Below are 15015 nucleotides of genomic sequence, written 5' to 3' on the forward strand. Positions count from 1 at the left end.
CAAATTTGTGGATATTTCCAAATTTTCTCACCGCAGAACCTCCAATTGCTATAAATCCAATCCGATAAATGTTCATGAAATTTTATCACTTACCAGTCTGCGTGCTGCTGTCAAAAAAGGTGTTCGATGTCTCGACTGACATCGTGGCGAATGTCCCGTCGGTAATTTGAGTCGAGCTATCCCTTCGTCCTTGATATCTTTGAACCTAATGAACAGGAAGAAAATCGATTAGGAAAAGTGATGTATCAAGATTGATTAAAACGTCGCGAATTTTTAAAGGGAAAAGGGAATTTAAATATTTTACTGTTTAATAAAATTTCTAATTTAAGTATGAACCCTTGAATATACGCGAGAAACCGACCCTTTCGCCTTGAGAGCTTCGTCTGCGAAAGTTTCGACGATTTATCGTCTCCTCTATGGTGCTTTGTCGTCGAAAGCCACGACTCATGAGGATCTCCTTTGTCGTCGAGTGTCTTCTCGCCATGGGAGCATGTGGCATACCTCTTGGTGCACGAGCACAGGGACTTGGGTCTCTCGACGAACAGGAAGAGCTATCTGGTGACCTGCAATGAGAAATTTCGTTTCATGTAATTATATTACTCTCTAAAAATGTTATACACATTTGTTTACAATCATAATTTTTATATTTCTGTACTCTACAATTTTACATTTTTCCCATGACATAATGATTTTTCTATTTTTTATACTCTTTTGTGTTATATTTAATTAATAACGATACAAAAATATTTTTTGGTTGGGGAAACGAGTAAATTAAAACGAAATTATTAATATGTATATAAAAATTATGTTAATAGCATATCCAATTTATAAATTGTATTATTATTTACCCATAATACATAAAATTCTGCTTTTCTATTTTCTTAACTTTCAGAATTTATTAAAAGAAATTATCTTTAATTAATACCAGAGAAATATTATTATTTACAGTTGTTGAATAATATTAATAATACTACAAAATTATTTTATCTATACTTGAACAGGAAGTTCATAATAATGACTGATGACAATTAATTTCAGCCCTATATGCACCAAAAAAGAAATGGAATAATTAAAAAAGAAAATAATTTAAAAAAGACTGTGAAATGTAATTTTTTGAAAATTGAAAGTTGAAAATTTATTTATAAATTGCAAAATAATATTAATAATACTACAAAATTATTTTATCTATACTTGAACAGGAAGTCCATAATAATGACCAATGACAATTAATCTCAGCCCTATATGCACCAAAAAGAAAATGAAATAATTAAAAAAAAAATTTTTTAAAGACAGTGGAATCTTTTGAAAATTGAAAGTTGAAAATTTATTTATAAATTGGAAAATAATATTAATAATGCTACAAAATTATTTTATCTATACTTCAACAGGAAGTCAATAATAATGACTAATGACAATTAATCTCAGTCCTATATGTACCAAAAAAGAAATGAAATAATTTAAAAAAGACGGTGAAATATAATTTTTTGAAAATTGAAAGTTAAAAATTTATTTATAAATTGGGAAATTTGTGAAAAAATTCCCTATCGATGGAGTCACGTTACCAACAGTCACAGTGACGTGAAAATCGATAGAATGCAGGTACCTGGGTGGCGACCGACCGGCCATCGACATTGACTGCCGTGTCAGCTGAGATCTCTCTCTGATAGGACTGATATCCCTTTTATCGACTGCCCTGTCCGGACTCAGATGGCTCTTCGAGTCACGGCGTCGTGGGTACGAAGCGGAATCTGGGCTCAGCGAATCTTTCCGAGCTCTTCGTCCTTCGAACATCCACCAAAAAATTCCCTCACATTATTAATTCTTATATCACAATATTTTACTCTACGTCGGGAATACAGGAAGAAGAAGAATGTAGAGAGAAGAAAAATTTTGTGAACGAGGAGGATACAAATCGTGGAAATTATCGACAGTGGAAAGTGAGGGAAGAATAATTCGATTTTTCTTCTGTTTCTTTGTGTTCTGTACATGTGAATATGACTCGAGAAAAATGAGAATATATGGGATTTATAGTGTCCTTTGAGTAGCACTAAAATGATATATTTTGGTAAAACAGGAGAAATATTTTTTGATTGCAAATTTCCTGGTATTTGAATTTTCAAAATGAATTTTTCAAACTTCTAAATATAAAAATTTTCAAACTTCTAATATAGAAATCTTTGAATTTTTAAATATAAAAGTTTCTAAACTTACAAATATAGAAATTTTCAAAGTTTTAAATATAAATATTTCTAAACTCACAAATATAGAAATTTTCAAATTTTTAGATATCAGAATTCCTAAATTCCCAAATATCGAGTTTAAAATTTTTAAATATAAAAATTTTCAATCTTCCAAATATCAAAATTCCTAAATTCCCAAGTATCGAGTTTAAAATTTTTAAATATAAAAATTTTCAATCTTCCAAATATCAGAATTCAGAAATTTCCAAATATTAAAATTATTAAACTTCCAAATATCAAAAGTGTGATACTTTCAAACATCAAAATTCTCACATTTCCAAATACCAAAATTTTCAAACTTCCAGATAGAAAAATTTTCAAACTCCCAAATACAAAAATCTTCAAATTTTTAAATAACAGATTTCTAAACTTCCAAATACCAATGTTTTCAAATTTTTAAATATCATATTTCCTAAATTCCCAAATATCGAGTTTCAAATTTTTAAACATCAAAATTAAAAAATTCCCAAATATCAAACCTTTCAAATTTCCAAATTCTCATATCTTCGAATATTAAAATTCTATTACACCAATTTTCCACTTACACATCTCAAATTTATAAGAGTAAATGTAACCTCCAGTTAATCTATGATACATCGTCAAGGAAGAGAACATAAAATTTACATACATCACATTGGTCTGAAGGAAGACAGAGAATTACAGAATGTGCTGTCACATGTCACATATGGAATATGAGATATCATGCTCGAAGACATAGGTAGTGTTCGTTAAAAGACTGTAATTAGGAGAAAGATACGTGTATTTATATATAGAGTTACATCGATAATTTCATTTTGCGACAAGGATGAAAGTGGTCGATAATGGTGGATGTTAATGATTGTACCTCCTTCGTCAGTATCCGGTGACAGAGTCGGCTGACTTCCGCGTCGTCGAGCTGGTGGCATTGACTCATCTATGGCAGCAGATTGTCGTATTAATCTCGACATCTTGTTTGGGGAGGCCTCTTTCCCCTTCTGATAACACTGTAAACAGAACCGAAGACTCAATGGTAGAACGTTTCCGCATATATCTACTACTTCTACCTCGTGTCTGACTAATCACGTGTGCTACTACTAGCTCGCTGTGACGATCCATTCCTTGTATCGATTTAATACTTTCGTAGGTATTTTAAATCTCGTACCTTATATTATGCATCATATCTACTATGAATATCTAAATTTAACGAATATTAATAAATTCAAATTATTGTCTCATTAAATTAATCATTTTTTGTTTCAGTGTAAATTTGGAATGAACTTTCTTTGAGGTATTTCACCTAATTTTAATATATTTTGTTATTAAATATAGTAATTTTAATTTCTTTACTTTTAATAATATTTTTAATAATATTAGTAAATAAATATTACTAAAGTATTTAATTATATTTAATTAAAAGTATTTAATAATATTTACTTTTAATAATAGTGTATTAGTATATTAAAGGTGTGATAAAATTATATTTTGGATCTTATTCAAAATATGTAATTTTTATTTCTTTAGCTAGGCTGAGAAATTTCATTTTCCAAAAATCTACTGCAACAATTTTGTTTTGGTTCATTATTATAATCCAACGCCATGGAAATTTCTTTATGGTACATTGATAAGTTGAAATTATTTTCTCTCTATATGAGAAGCACTCTGTATTAAATAAGTACAGCAAATCTTGACTAATTATTCTCAATTTTAATAAATATTTCTTTTTAAAAAAATGGTAAATCTTCCTAAACTTTCCCAGATTTAAATTTCAAAATTTTCTATCACTTTATTATTTCTCACTGTCGTTCAACACAGTTACACACACTGTATAATGAACAAAATAGACAAAAACAAAATATCTTCTAAACAGAAGACTATATTTTTTGAAAATTTGACTATATCTGTCAAACAATCCTGCTCCACTTCCTCTTATTATCATTTTTCTTCACTTTGCAATGGAATCCTATTTCTTCCAAGAATGATACCATAAAAACAAAAGAATCCTCAAAGAAACACTGATCAATCACTTTCCAACTCTTACAAATATACAAGAAGAACCACCTATTAAAGCTCAAAAATTTTCTGCTAACTTATTACCCCTACTCATCATTCAACACTGGACACCTAACGAATCCACAACCAATAACCCTAACAAGCTGCCTGCAGACACAATTGACTCTCCTAATTACAATACAATTGACTCTCGACTATTTAGGCCTGCTCTCTGTTGCACAACAGAATATCTCAAAAATATTAACCTTAGAGTGGTAATGTAAATCAAATTGACTCTAAACACTACTGGTGATGCACGTCAGATTGTCTCCGTATCGCTACAATAGCAGTGACTTGAAGTCAAATTAACTCTGAATATTTAGAGGTGACTTGACATCAGATTGTCAAGGTATCTAGGTATATCTAAGTATATCTAGGTATCTAGGTATCTAAGACCACGTGAAATTGATGTCATGTCGCTACAAACGATGCAAAGTCCATTTGACTTGAGTCACCACTGTTGACAGCCAGCAAATTTGACGTCGTATCATCAGTGGTGAAATCCTAGTATGCAGTAGTCTACTTGCAAGATCTAGGTGTCTAAGACTACAAGAAACTGACGTCACGTTGCTACAAACGACTCGAAGTCAATTTGACTCGGGGTCACGACTATTGACAGGCGGTGAATTTGACGTATCATCAGTGGTGAGATCCAAATATCCAGTAGTCTACTTGCAAGATTTAGGTATCTAAAGACACGTAAAATTGACGTTATATCACTACAAGCGATACAAAGTCAACTAGACTTGAAGTCACCACTGTTGACAGCGAGTAAATTTGACGTCGTATCATCAGTGGTGAGAACCAAGTATCTAGTAGTTTACTTACAAAATGTAGGTGTCTAAGACTACAAGAAACTGACGTCACGTTGCAACAAACGACTCGAAGTCAATTTGACTCAAGGTCACCACTATTGACAGGCAGTGAATTTGACGTGGAGTCACCGTTATCGACAGAGAGCGAATCTGACGTAAAGTTATCATCAGTGCTATGAAAATATCAGTCACCACTCGAAGGTTAAACCCTGACCACCAGCTCTCCTTCTCCTTGACTCGACCTGGGCTCTCAGATGTCTCACCTGTGTAGTCGAGTTCCTCCTGGAGGTGAGCAAAGGTGGTGTCGGTGTGCTGACGTTGGGTGAGCCAACGGGACTGGAGCTACCGGAAGTGGAAGTTCCAGGTAGCGGAAGGCTGCTGCCAACGGTCAGAGAGATGCCTGGCGGGGTGACCGACGACATGACGATTGTAGGTGGCGTGGCGGTCGCGTCGAGGGTCAGAGTCTTGCTCTCTGTGAAGGATTTCGGGTCTACGGACAGGGACGACGACGTGGTCACCACGGTGGTCGACGAAGACACTGTAGTGGTGGTGGTGATGGACGTTTTTGACTCGCTGCTTTTCGTCACGGGTGCCTTACCCTCGATGCTGCTCGACCGGTCACTTCTGTCCATCGAGTTGCGGGCTTCCATGTACTCCCTGGTGAGAAATTCGTTCATTAGGGCATTGAGATTTTTTGGTAATAAAAATATTTTTATTGACAACAGTGAGGAAAGGTTTTGGTGTGACACCTCTTAGCTGTTAAGAACAAATGGTGTATGTAGTTATATCCTGCAACCTAATGTCACAGCCTTTTCCTTATGTCATTTATTATGATCCTTGAAATTCCTTTATAACAAAAATGTAATTATTAACAACAGGATTAGTATAGCAAGTAAGGAAAGGTTTTGGTGTGACACCTCCTAGCTGCTAAGAACAAATGGTGTATATAGTTATATCCTGCAACCTAATGTCACAGCCTTTTCCTTATATCATTTACTATGGCTCTTGAAATTCTATTATAATAAAAATATTTTTATTGACAACAGGATTAGTATAGAGGGTAAGGAAAGATTTTGGTGTGACACCTCCTAGGTGCTAAGAATAAATGGTGTGTATAATTACATTTTGAAACCTAATGTCACAGCCTTTTCCTTATATCATTTACTATGGCTCTTGAAATTCCATTATAATAAAAATATTTTTATTGACAACAGGATTAGTATAAAGGGTAAGGAAAGATTTTGGTGTGACACCTCCTAGGTGCTAAGAATAAATGGTGTGTATAATTACATTTTGAAACCTAATGTCACAGCCTTTTCCTTATATCATTTACTATGGCTCTTGAAATTCCATTATAATACAAATATTTTTATTGACAACAGGATTAGTATAGAGGGTAAGGAAAGATTTTGGTGTGACACCTCCTAGGTGCTAAGAATAAATGGTGTGTATAATTACATCTTGAAACCTAATGTCACAGCCTTTTCCTTATATCATTTACTATGGCTATTGAAATTCCTTTATAATAGAAATGTATTTATTAACAACAGGATTAGTATAGCAAGTAAGGAAAGATTTTGGTATGACACCTCTTAAGTGAGAAGAAAAAATGTTGTGTATAATTATATCCTGCAACCTAATGTCACAGTCTTTTCCTTGTGTCATTTACTATAGCTCTGATACCAAAATCCATAAACAAGTAGTACACTTGCTCTCTTACAGTTAATTTCTGTCTAAGAATCATAGTGAAAAGAACTGAGTATATTCTTTACACCTGTGTCGTCCCATTAGACTTGTTTTTATTAACCCATATGATATTTTAATGGATTTTTCTGAATGTAGTATTCACCTGTGAATAGGTAAATTGAATAATGCCAAATAGAGGTAGAGGTGGTCCAAGTTATAGTGAATTAGGAAATTTGGTTATATAAAGTGATATATGATTTGATGATGCATTGGTCGAGTTTTGTTTGTTGAGATGGAAATATATTGGTAATTGGTCATTTGGGTTTCAAAGGTGGGAGAATGTGCGCTGTTTGTGATAGATTTACGCGGTTTTTGGGAAGTTTGGTGACGAGGAGAGGGATGGCTGTGTTTGTTTGGAGTTGGCTGAAGTTGCATAAAATATGAGGTGTCTCGAGTAACTAGGTCGAACTGCAAGTTTGACAGGATAGAGTGCAAAGGAAGATTTTATGAAATTTGTAAAATGGAATTGTTAGAAAATGTTAGGAGCTTTGAATCTTATGAATTATTTTGACATGATCAAAATCTATGTGTGATAAATGAACAGGAAATATTAAGGAATTTATTAATCCTAAAATAATGAAGAATTCTTCTTCACACTTTGGAATTTGGAATTTTGAGTCAAAATAAGCCATACTCTTTTCATAAAAGAATTAAATATTCCATGCAACACTGGCCTTATTTTTAATTCCAAACAAACTTTGACATATTATTATACTTTCTTACTAAAATATTAAAATGATTCATACTCACATTTTCAAATTAAAAAAAATTTATTCTCACTCTCAAACAAACAATAACAACACATTATTACATCCTCCATTTTGATATAATAACAAAATCATACAAAAATAAAGTATTTGACACTAGAATTACCCATATGCAATGATACTATCTAAATCCATATATAATATATGTAAAAGGTGATACAATTAAAATGGTAAATTCTAGCATTAGGTAGTTCTAGTGTTAATAAATTAACACTCAGAAAATAATACACAATTACATAAAATACAATAACAAAACCATATCAAACAAAATCATTTCATCACTTAAAACTTCATAAAACAACATCAAATCTAAAATAATTAAAAACAAACTTATTCATACACTAACAAAATAATATATAATTACATAGAATACAATAGCAAAACCATATCAAACTAAAGCATTTCATAAATTAAAAATTCACAGAATATTAATAACAAATTTCTCACTAAAATAAACTTGTTCTTATTCTCTAATACAAAATGACATAATACTGTAATACTATACTACCAAAATTTGATAACATAACCATAATAAAAGTGAAAGAAATTAATGAATTAAAACCTCATAAAAATTAACAAATCTCCTACTCCCACTTTCCAGGAACCAGTAACATATTACAGCCTCTGCTCCTTCTTCGAGTAACAATAAAACGACAGTGAATGGAGTAATCCACACCCTAAATCAACTCGATCCAACTATACACCCAACCCTGACAGAGACAGTCCAAAGCTAATAGTTTCCCTTAGGCCACAGGAACTGCAACGTGGTAATTAAATTCCGTGCTGGAGAAATTGCCTCGTCAAAGACGGGCACGCGTTTACGCGTGACAATCGGAAGCAGAGGACACGAATCCGATTGTTAGGCCACTATTATGTACCTGGCAGCATTGCTGGCCGCGCTATCAGTGCTGGAAGCGCTCGGTCTTTGATCGCTCCTGTAATATTTCGCTTGTATCACGCTACTGCCGCTGTCCATCGACTGCTGCGACTGTCTGCGTCTGTGATGACTGCAATTATGCTTCCGCTCGCCCTGGCTTTTGGTCCTCGCGCTCTCACTGGAACCGCGTCGGGAGCTCCTCGAGTCGCTGGAGCCTGTGGGATATTAAAAAATGGGAGAGTATGCATCAGTCAAGGAAGAATTTGGATAAAATATTAGCCGATGAATAATTTAAATAAAATTTAAGCTAGAAGTAATTTTAATAAAATTTGGTCGGTGAATAATTTTAATAAAATATAGTCGATGAATAATTTTAATAAACCTTGGTCGATAAATAATTTTAATAAAACTTAGCACGTGAATATTCATAATAAAATATACTCAATGAATAATATTAATAAAATTTGCTGCATGAATAATTTTAACAAAATTTAGCGAATGAATATTATTATTAAAATTTAGAGAATGAATAATTTTAACAAAACTTAGTCAATGAATAGTATTATTAAAATATAGTGAATAAATATTATTAAACTTTAGAGAGTGAATAATTTTAACAAAACTTAGTCAATGAATAATTTTAATAAAATTTGGTCGGTGAATAATTTTAACAAAACTTAGTCAATGAATAATTTTAATAAAATTTTGTTGATGAATAATTTTAATAAAATTTTGTTGGTGAATAATTTTAATAAAATATAGTCAATGAATAATTTCAATAAAATTTGGACGATAAATAATTTTAATAAAACTTAGCATGTGAATATTTATAATAAAATATAGTGAATGAATAATATTAAAATTTGGCGAATGAATAATTTTAACAAACTTTAAGGAATGAATAATATTATTATAATTTGATGAATTAATAATTATAACAAAATGTAGTCAATGAATAATTTTAATAAAGTTTGGCGAATGAATAATCTTAACAAAATATAGTGAATGAATAATTTTAACAAAATTTAGTCAATGAATAATTTTAATAAAACTTAGCACGTGAATATTTATAATAAAATATAGTCAGTGAATAATATTATTAAAATTTGGTGACTGAATAATTTTAACAAAATTTAGTCAATGAATAATTTTACCAAAATTTGGTCGACGAATAACATAAATAAAACTTAAGCAATGAATAATTTTAATAAAACGTAGAAAACGAATTTTTTCAATAAAATTTAGTACAGTAAAAGTTTAAATAAACCTTAATACTTGGATAATTTTAATGAAATCCGGTCGATGAATAATTTCAACAAAACTTTTTCAATGAATAATTTTAACAAAATTTAGTTAACGAATAATTGCAATAAAACGTAGGAAATGAATAATTTTAATAAAATACTAACGTAATTTGACTGAAATTAATCCAGTGGAATTTGAGATATTACGGAAACCAATTCCCGAAACGTGTTTACAAAACTACCTCGTATATTCATAATTCAAAAAATAAAAAGTATAATCAATTTCAGTCTCAATAACTCTACACTCCTACTCTTTTCAAAACCAAGAACAATTTTCTAAACGAGATACAAAAACAATGAAATAATATCCCGCTACAATTTATATCGACATTCGTATTGACAGTAATACCAAAATAATCAGATCTATTTCCGATCGATTATAATTTCATTTCGTTAAGATTATCGCGCATCATTATGGCAATATACCGTGCATATCGAATAATCGCGTTATTGAGTAATAACCAATAATTTGGCTCCGTTGTTCAATTATTCTACCAGTGTACACAACAGAGGCAAGATTTTCATTTTGCAATTTCACAAACGCCGATTTTTCGATATTTAATTCCAACAAATATTTATTAATATTCACCATTAACACTAGACCTACCAATCCAGTAAAAAAGGCTGGTCTCAGAACTTTCCTAGTTACTCATGTGGATTTGATATTATTAGCGTGAATGCGAGTGGGTGAGGCCGAGTAATGGCACGAATGTACTATGCGTGGCTGAAAAGAAGTCATCTCGTTCGGTTGCGGGGCAAGAAGGGTATTCCACTAGTAATACCTACTCTTCTATGACACTCCCAAAACTACTACCACCAAGTTCAGCAACGTGACACGTTAACATAGGCGTAAGATATTCGTAAAATTCTGACACTCGAATAATAGAAGACGCAATCGAAGACCGAGGATTGGAAATACAAAGCAGTGAGTCGGATAAGGAATCGGATGACAATAGCTCGGAAGATTTATAAGGTAAAGGAGTACAAAAGTAATAATAATTAACATCATTTACGAAAATTGATTTAAAATTTAAGATGTATTTTTTACGATAAATTAATTATGCAATTGCATCGTACTAGATAACCGTTTAAAAAAAATCTATTTGTTGCGTCTGTCTCACTTTGTCTCGCTGCTTCGTTCGCTTTCTTTGTCACGTGGTGTTCTATGCCCGGGCTAATAGGAAGGGATCAGTTCTGCCAATAAGAGAAGCGTTTTACTCTACTTCTGTCATGACGTTAGAATGGTTGGGTCGGTGGGGATTCGGTCCTACGAGTTTCTCAGCTGACTTCTTTTCAGCCACGCATAGTAGCAGGCTCCGCCTTATACAGGGATACTATATATAATGGAATGTTTGGAAATTGTATATTGCTACGAGATTTTCATATCTACCCGGTATTCGGCTAATTGCAAGTAAAAGGAGCAGATCATAACTTCAGGGACGAGTAATCCAGCACCTTCCAGAATATTTGAGCAAAATAACAATCGGCTGTTGACTATAAAGAGAAGTGTCTCCCACCGAAGTTCGGAGAATAGAGCTGTCAATCTTTCAATAGGGTTAAATTTATCCAACGACGTACTCATTGGACATCTATCGGCAATTTTGCCTCTAAAAATACCCTTTTATAACGAAATTGGTTGATTCTCCATTTGCTTTCTAGAATAATAGTCTTCATAGATCATTGACCTGTTTTTAGTTTATTTCTCTAAAAATATCATCCCACATTAATAAATCTTATTTTCATTTTATTAATTGCAACGATATTATTCTAATCGACCCCTCCTAATAGGATCCTAAATATAATACATTCACTTATCTTCATCCTATCGTTGAAATTACTATTATCTATACCTACTATGTTTAGACCAGTAGAGATCGGTAGTTCTAGCGTTAAGCTCCGCAATTCTCTCAACTGACGATGAAATATCGCTTTCTAGAGGATCAGAGCAATGCAATTGTCAGCACGAACCTTTATAAGTAGGCGAGGTGACCACAGGAGGCGGCTGAGGGGTCTCTTTCTTGCCCCAGAGCCTAGCGAAGTCGTTCTTCAGCTCGCTGATCGTCGACTCTTTCCTCGACTTCGTGGACGCCTGGTTCCTGATCCCGCCGTCCACCGAGCTCTCCCGTCTCTTCCGCAGCCTTTCCAAGTGACTGGCGTCCGTGGTCGTCTGTCTGGACCACGGCGAGGACTTCATGATGTCAGCCAGGGTCTCGCGACGGTGCAGCTTGTTCCCGCGGTCGCTTTTCCCGGAACCGCCACCACCGCTCCATTCCCGCAGGATGTCCGTCAGCTGGGCTAAACTGGATCGTCGACGACGCTGATTCGGTGCAGTCGAGTGATGCAACTCGTTCGGCGGTGATACCGATGTGATCTGTGTCGCTGAGTCGCGTCTTCCTGTCCCTGGGAGAGGAGGGACACGAGAGGGACGATTGTATTTTATTTCTTGGATTTTGTTTTAGAATTTTTATTCTTGTGTACAAGGTTAGATCAATTGTGAAGATTGCTAGGGATGAGGGGGATGAAGGTTGTAGAGTATTATAAATTTTAGTCGCATGATTATTATTAGTCATATGATTTGAGTCATAGTGACACGCTGATCTGTATTAACCCTTTGCACTCGACGACTTTTTCGTCACAGAAAAATAGTAATTCGAAGACTTTCTGTCATAGAGTCGACGATATTTTTAAAATGGTAAATGAGAAATTATATGCAAATTAAGACGTAGAATTATTTTTCTTCGACACTGCATACATCGTTAGGTAATTTTAGATTTGATATATTAATTAACGTCGATTTTAGAATCTGATTAAATGGTGACTGAGAGTCACCTCTCGAGTGTAAAGGGTTAAACTCTATTGGGTGTTTTTAGGGATATTTACACCACTGGTGGAAAAAGGGTACATGAATATTTTGAGATTGTAAGCTTGGATTTTAGAAGAAAATATGAAGAAGCTGTTATTACAGCCTCGAAAGAAATGAAACTTTAATTGCAATAGTTTTGATTAAATTGGAGATGTGGTTCTGCATAAATAAGGAGGAAAAATTCTATTGGTTTGCTATAGCCATTGCAATCCAATAGAATTTGATTAAAAAGTTCAATTTTATTGACATTTTCGACTAATATCGTGGTGAGCAAACTTTTCTACATAAATAAGGAGGAAAAATTCTATTGGTTTGCTATAGCCATTGCAATCCAATAGAATTTTACGTGTATGTCTCTTTTCAAACAAATGTCTCAATTGGTTTAAATTGTCTTATGTGATAGGTCGTTACATTATGAAAATATATATTTGTGGTTTCATTTAAAAAAGAAAATCTGGCTTAGAAATTTTTGCCATAAAGTGAGGTAGAAAAGAGAAATATGAATGAAATAGTATAAATAATACAAATAATATAATATATATGAATATAAACAATATAATATATTTCATATAAGTACAAATAATATAATATATATAAATATAAATGAAATAAATGATATAATATAATTCATACAAATAAAAATATATTCAAAAATAATTTACATAAATACAAATAAATACATTAAACGATAATTCACATAAATATATTTGTATTTAAAAATAATTTAGATGAACATACATACATGTAGAAATCGTTTTTGGGTGGACTGACTTAAGATAGTATTGTTGACTTATTAATGGAATAAAATAAAGTTATATATAGCATGACTGTGACTGACTATGAAATAAGAGAGATTCGCTGAGGGAACACTTTTCTCATCTTTTTTGAAGCTGACTCTTACAACTGACTTTCATAAACTGACACTCTAAACTGAAACTGATAGACTGTCTCTGCACACTGTCCTCTCATGCTCTTGCACCCTTATTTAACCCCTTGCACAACGTTGAAACTCGAAAAAAGTCGTGCCAAACCCATGTGCAAATGAAATTTGAAACAAGATATCTTATGACTGAGTGAGAGATAGCCACGAGCCCATTCGAGATATTCATACTTGGACCGAGATTAATACCACGAGTCAGACTCGAGATATTCATGCTTGGCCCGAAATGTCGACCACGAGTCAGACTCGTGATATCCACGTTTGACCCAAATTGTGAATCACGAGTCAGACTCGTGACATCCACATTTGGCATGAAATTAAACAACGAGTGTGACTCGTGATATTCAAGTTTGGCCTAAAATTTTCATCACGAGTCAGACTCGTGAAAATAGTGCAAGAGGTTAAACCATTCATTATGTCCTCTTCCATACTCAGGCTTTCTTCCTCAATTATAGGGAATATTCAGGTACTTCAACCACTCTAGATGCAACCCTAAACTTTCACTCCACTCTACCATAAATATTCTTTGCAGTCAATCCTCTTGCACGTGGTCACTTTCGTTCTAAGTCAAAACACTCTTGATATTCTTTCAGGGCCGTACTCACTCCAATCCTACATATATTAAAAAATAATTTACCTAAGTAGACATATATTAAAAAACAATTAATATAAATACAAATAAAATAAAGTACAGTAAATGATAGAACGAAAATAAATAAGTACCCTAATACGTAATTAAAATAATTGTGTAATTAATGAATTACAAAATGAATACCAAAATGCTGCCTCAAAATGGACTCCTCCTCCTGCTCTCGCACAAGATCGTCCCAGCCATTTCCTTCTTGCCATGTCAGTCCGGCCTGGTGGCTCAAGATAGGCAGGTTGCACACGAAACAGACCGCTGTCATGGTCCTGGAATGGAAACATCGTAGATTAGACACGTGGACCGGTGAAAATGGTACTTTAACTCGATGCCAAAGAGTGCAACGACTGAACGATGGAGTTTACGTGAATCCAGGCCATGCCAACAGAGCGTTCGTGAAGTGACACTCGATCGAGGTCGTGGTTTTCTTCGCTACCCTCTACGTGGATTTTCTAGGATCATTTTCATGCTTCACAAGTCACGAAACGCGCTCCCCCATGATCAGGAGAGAGGATCGAAGACAGAACGTAATCGAGTTCATTTTCGAGCAAACTACTGCGTTTAACATACTACTGAAAGTTTTTGCTAGACGTTGATGGAATTCGTATTAGTAAATATTCCATCTTGTTTATCTTTTTGTCGTTTTTCGATCAAAAATTTGTAAATTTGGAATATTAATTTCTTCCGATTGATTGTTAATAATTTTCATATCTTCTCAGACATGTTATAATTATTAAAATAATTATATTTCAACATCGAAGCTTCTGAGATAGTTGCATTTAATACAAAATT

General features: G+C 33.3%; 1 protein-coding gene across 1 annotated transcript in view; it reads right to left on the reverse strand.

Annotated features, from left to right (window-relative positions):
• rsh (Rap GTPase activating protein radish) overlaps positions 1 to 14488 on the reverse strand; it is an 86655-nt gene extending 72167 nt beyond the window's left edge. The window contains 8 exon segments of the mRNA XM_017901112.1: positions 94 to 205; positions 362 to 563; positions 1604 to 1781; positions 3085 to 3223; positions 5347 to 5740; positions 8475 to 8688; positions 11746 to 12177; positions 14356 to 14488. Coding sequence (XP_017756601.1) covers positions 94 to 205; positions 362 to 563; positions 1604 to 1781; positions 3085 to 3223; positions 5347 to 5740; positions 8475 to 8688; positions 11746 to 12177; positions 14356 to 14488 — 1804 coding nt within the window.
• Positions 14489 to 15015: the final 527 nt, after the last annotated feature.

This window comes from Eufriesea mexicana, unplaced genomic scaffold, assembly GCF_001483705.2.
Source record: "Eufriesea mexicana isolate 0111107269 unplaced genomic scaffold, ASM148370v2 scaffold1477, whole genome shotgun sequence".
Classification (NCBI taxonomy): Eukaryota; Metazoa; Arthropoda; class Insecta; order Hymenoptera; family Apidae; genus Eufriesea; species Eufriesea mexicana.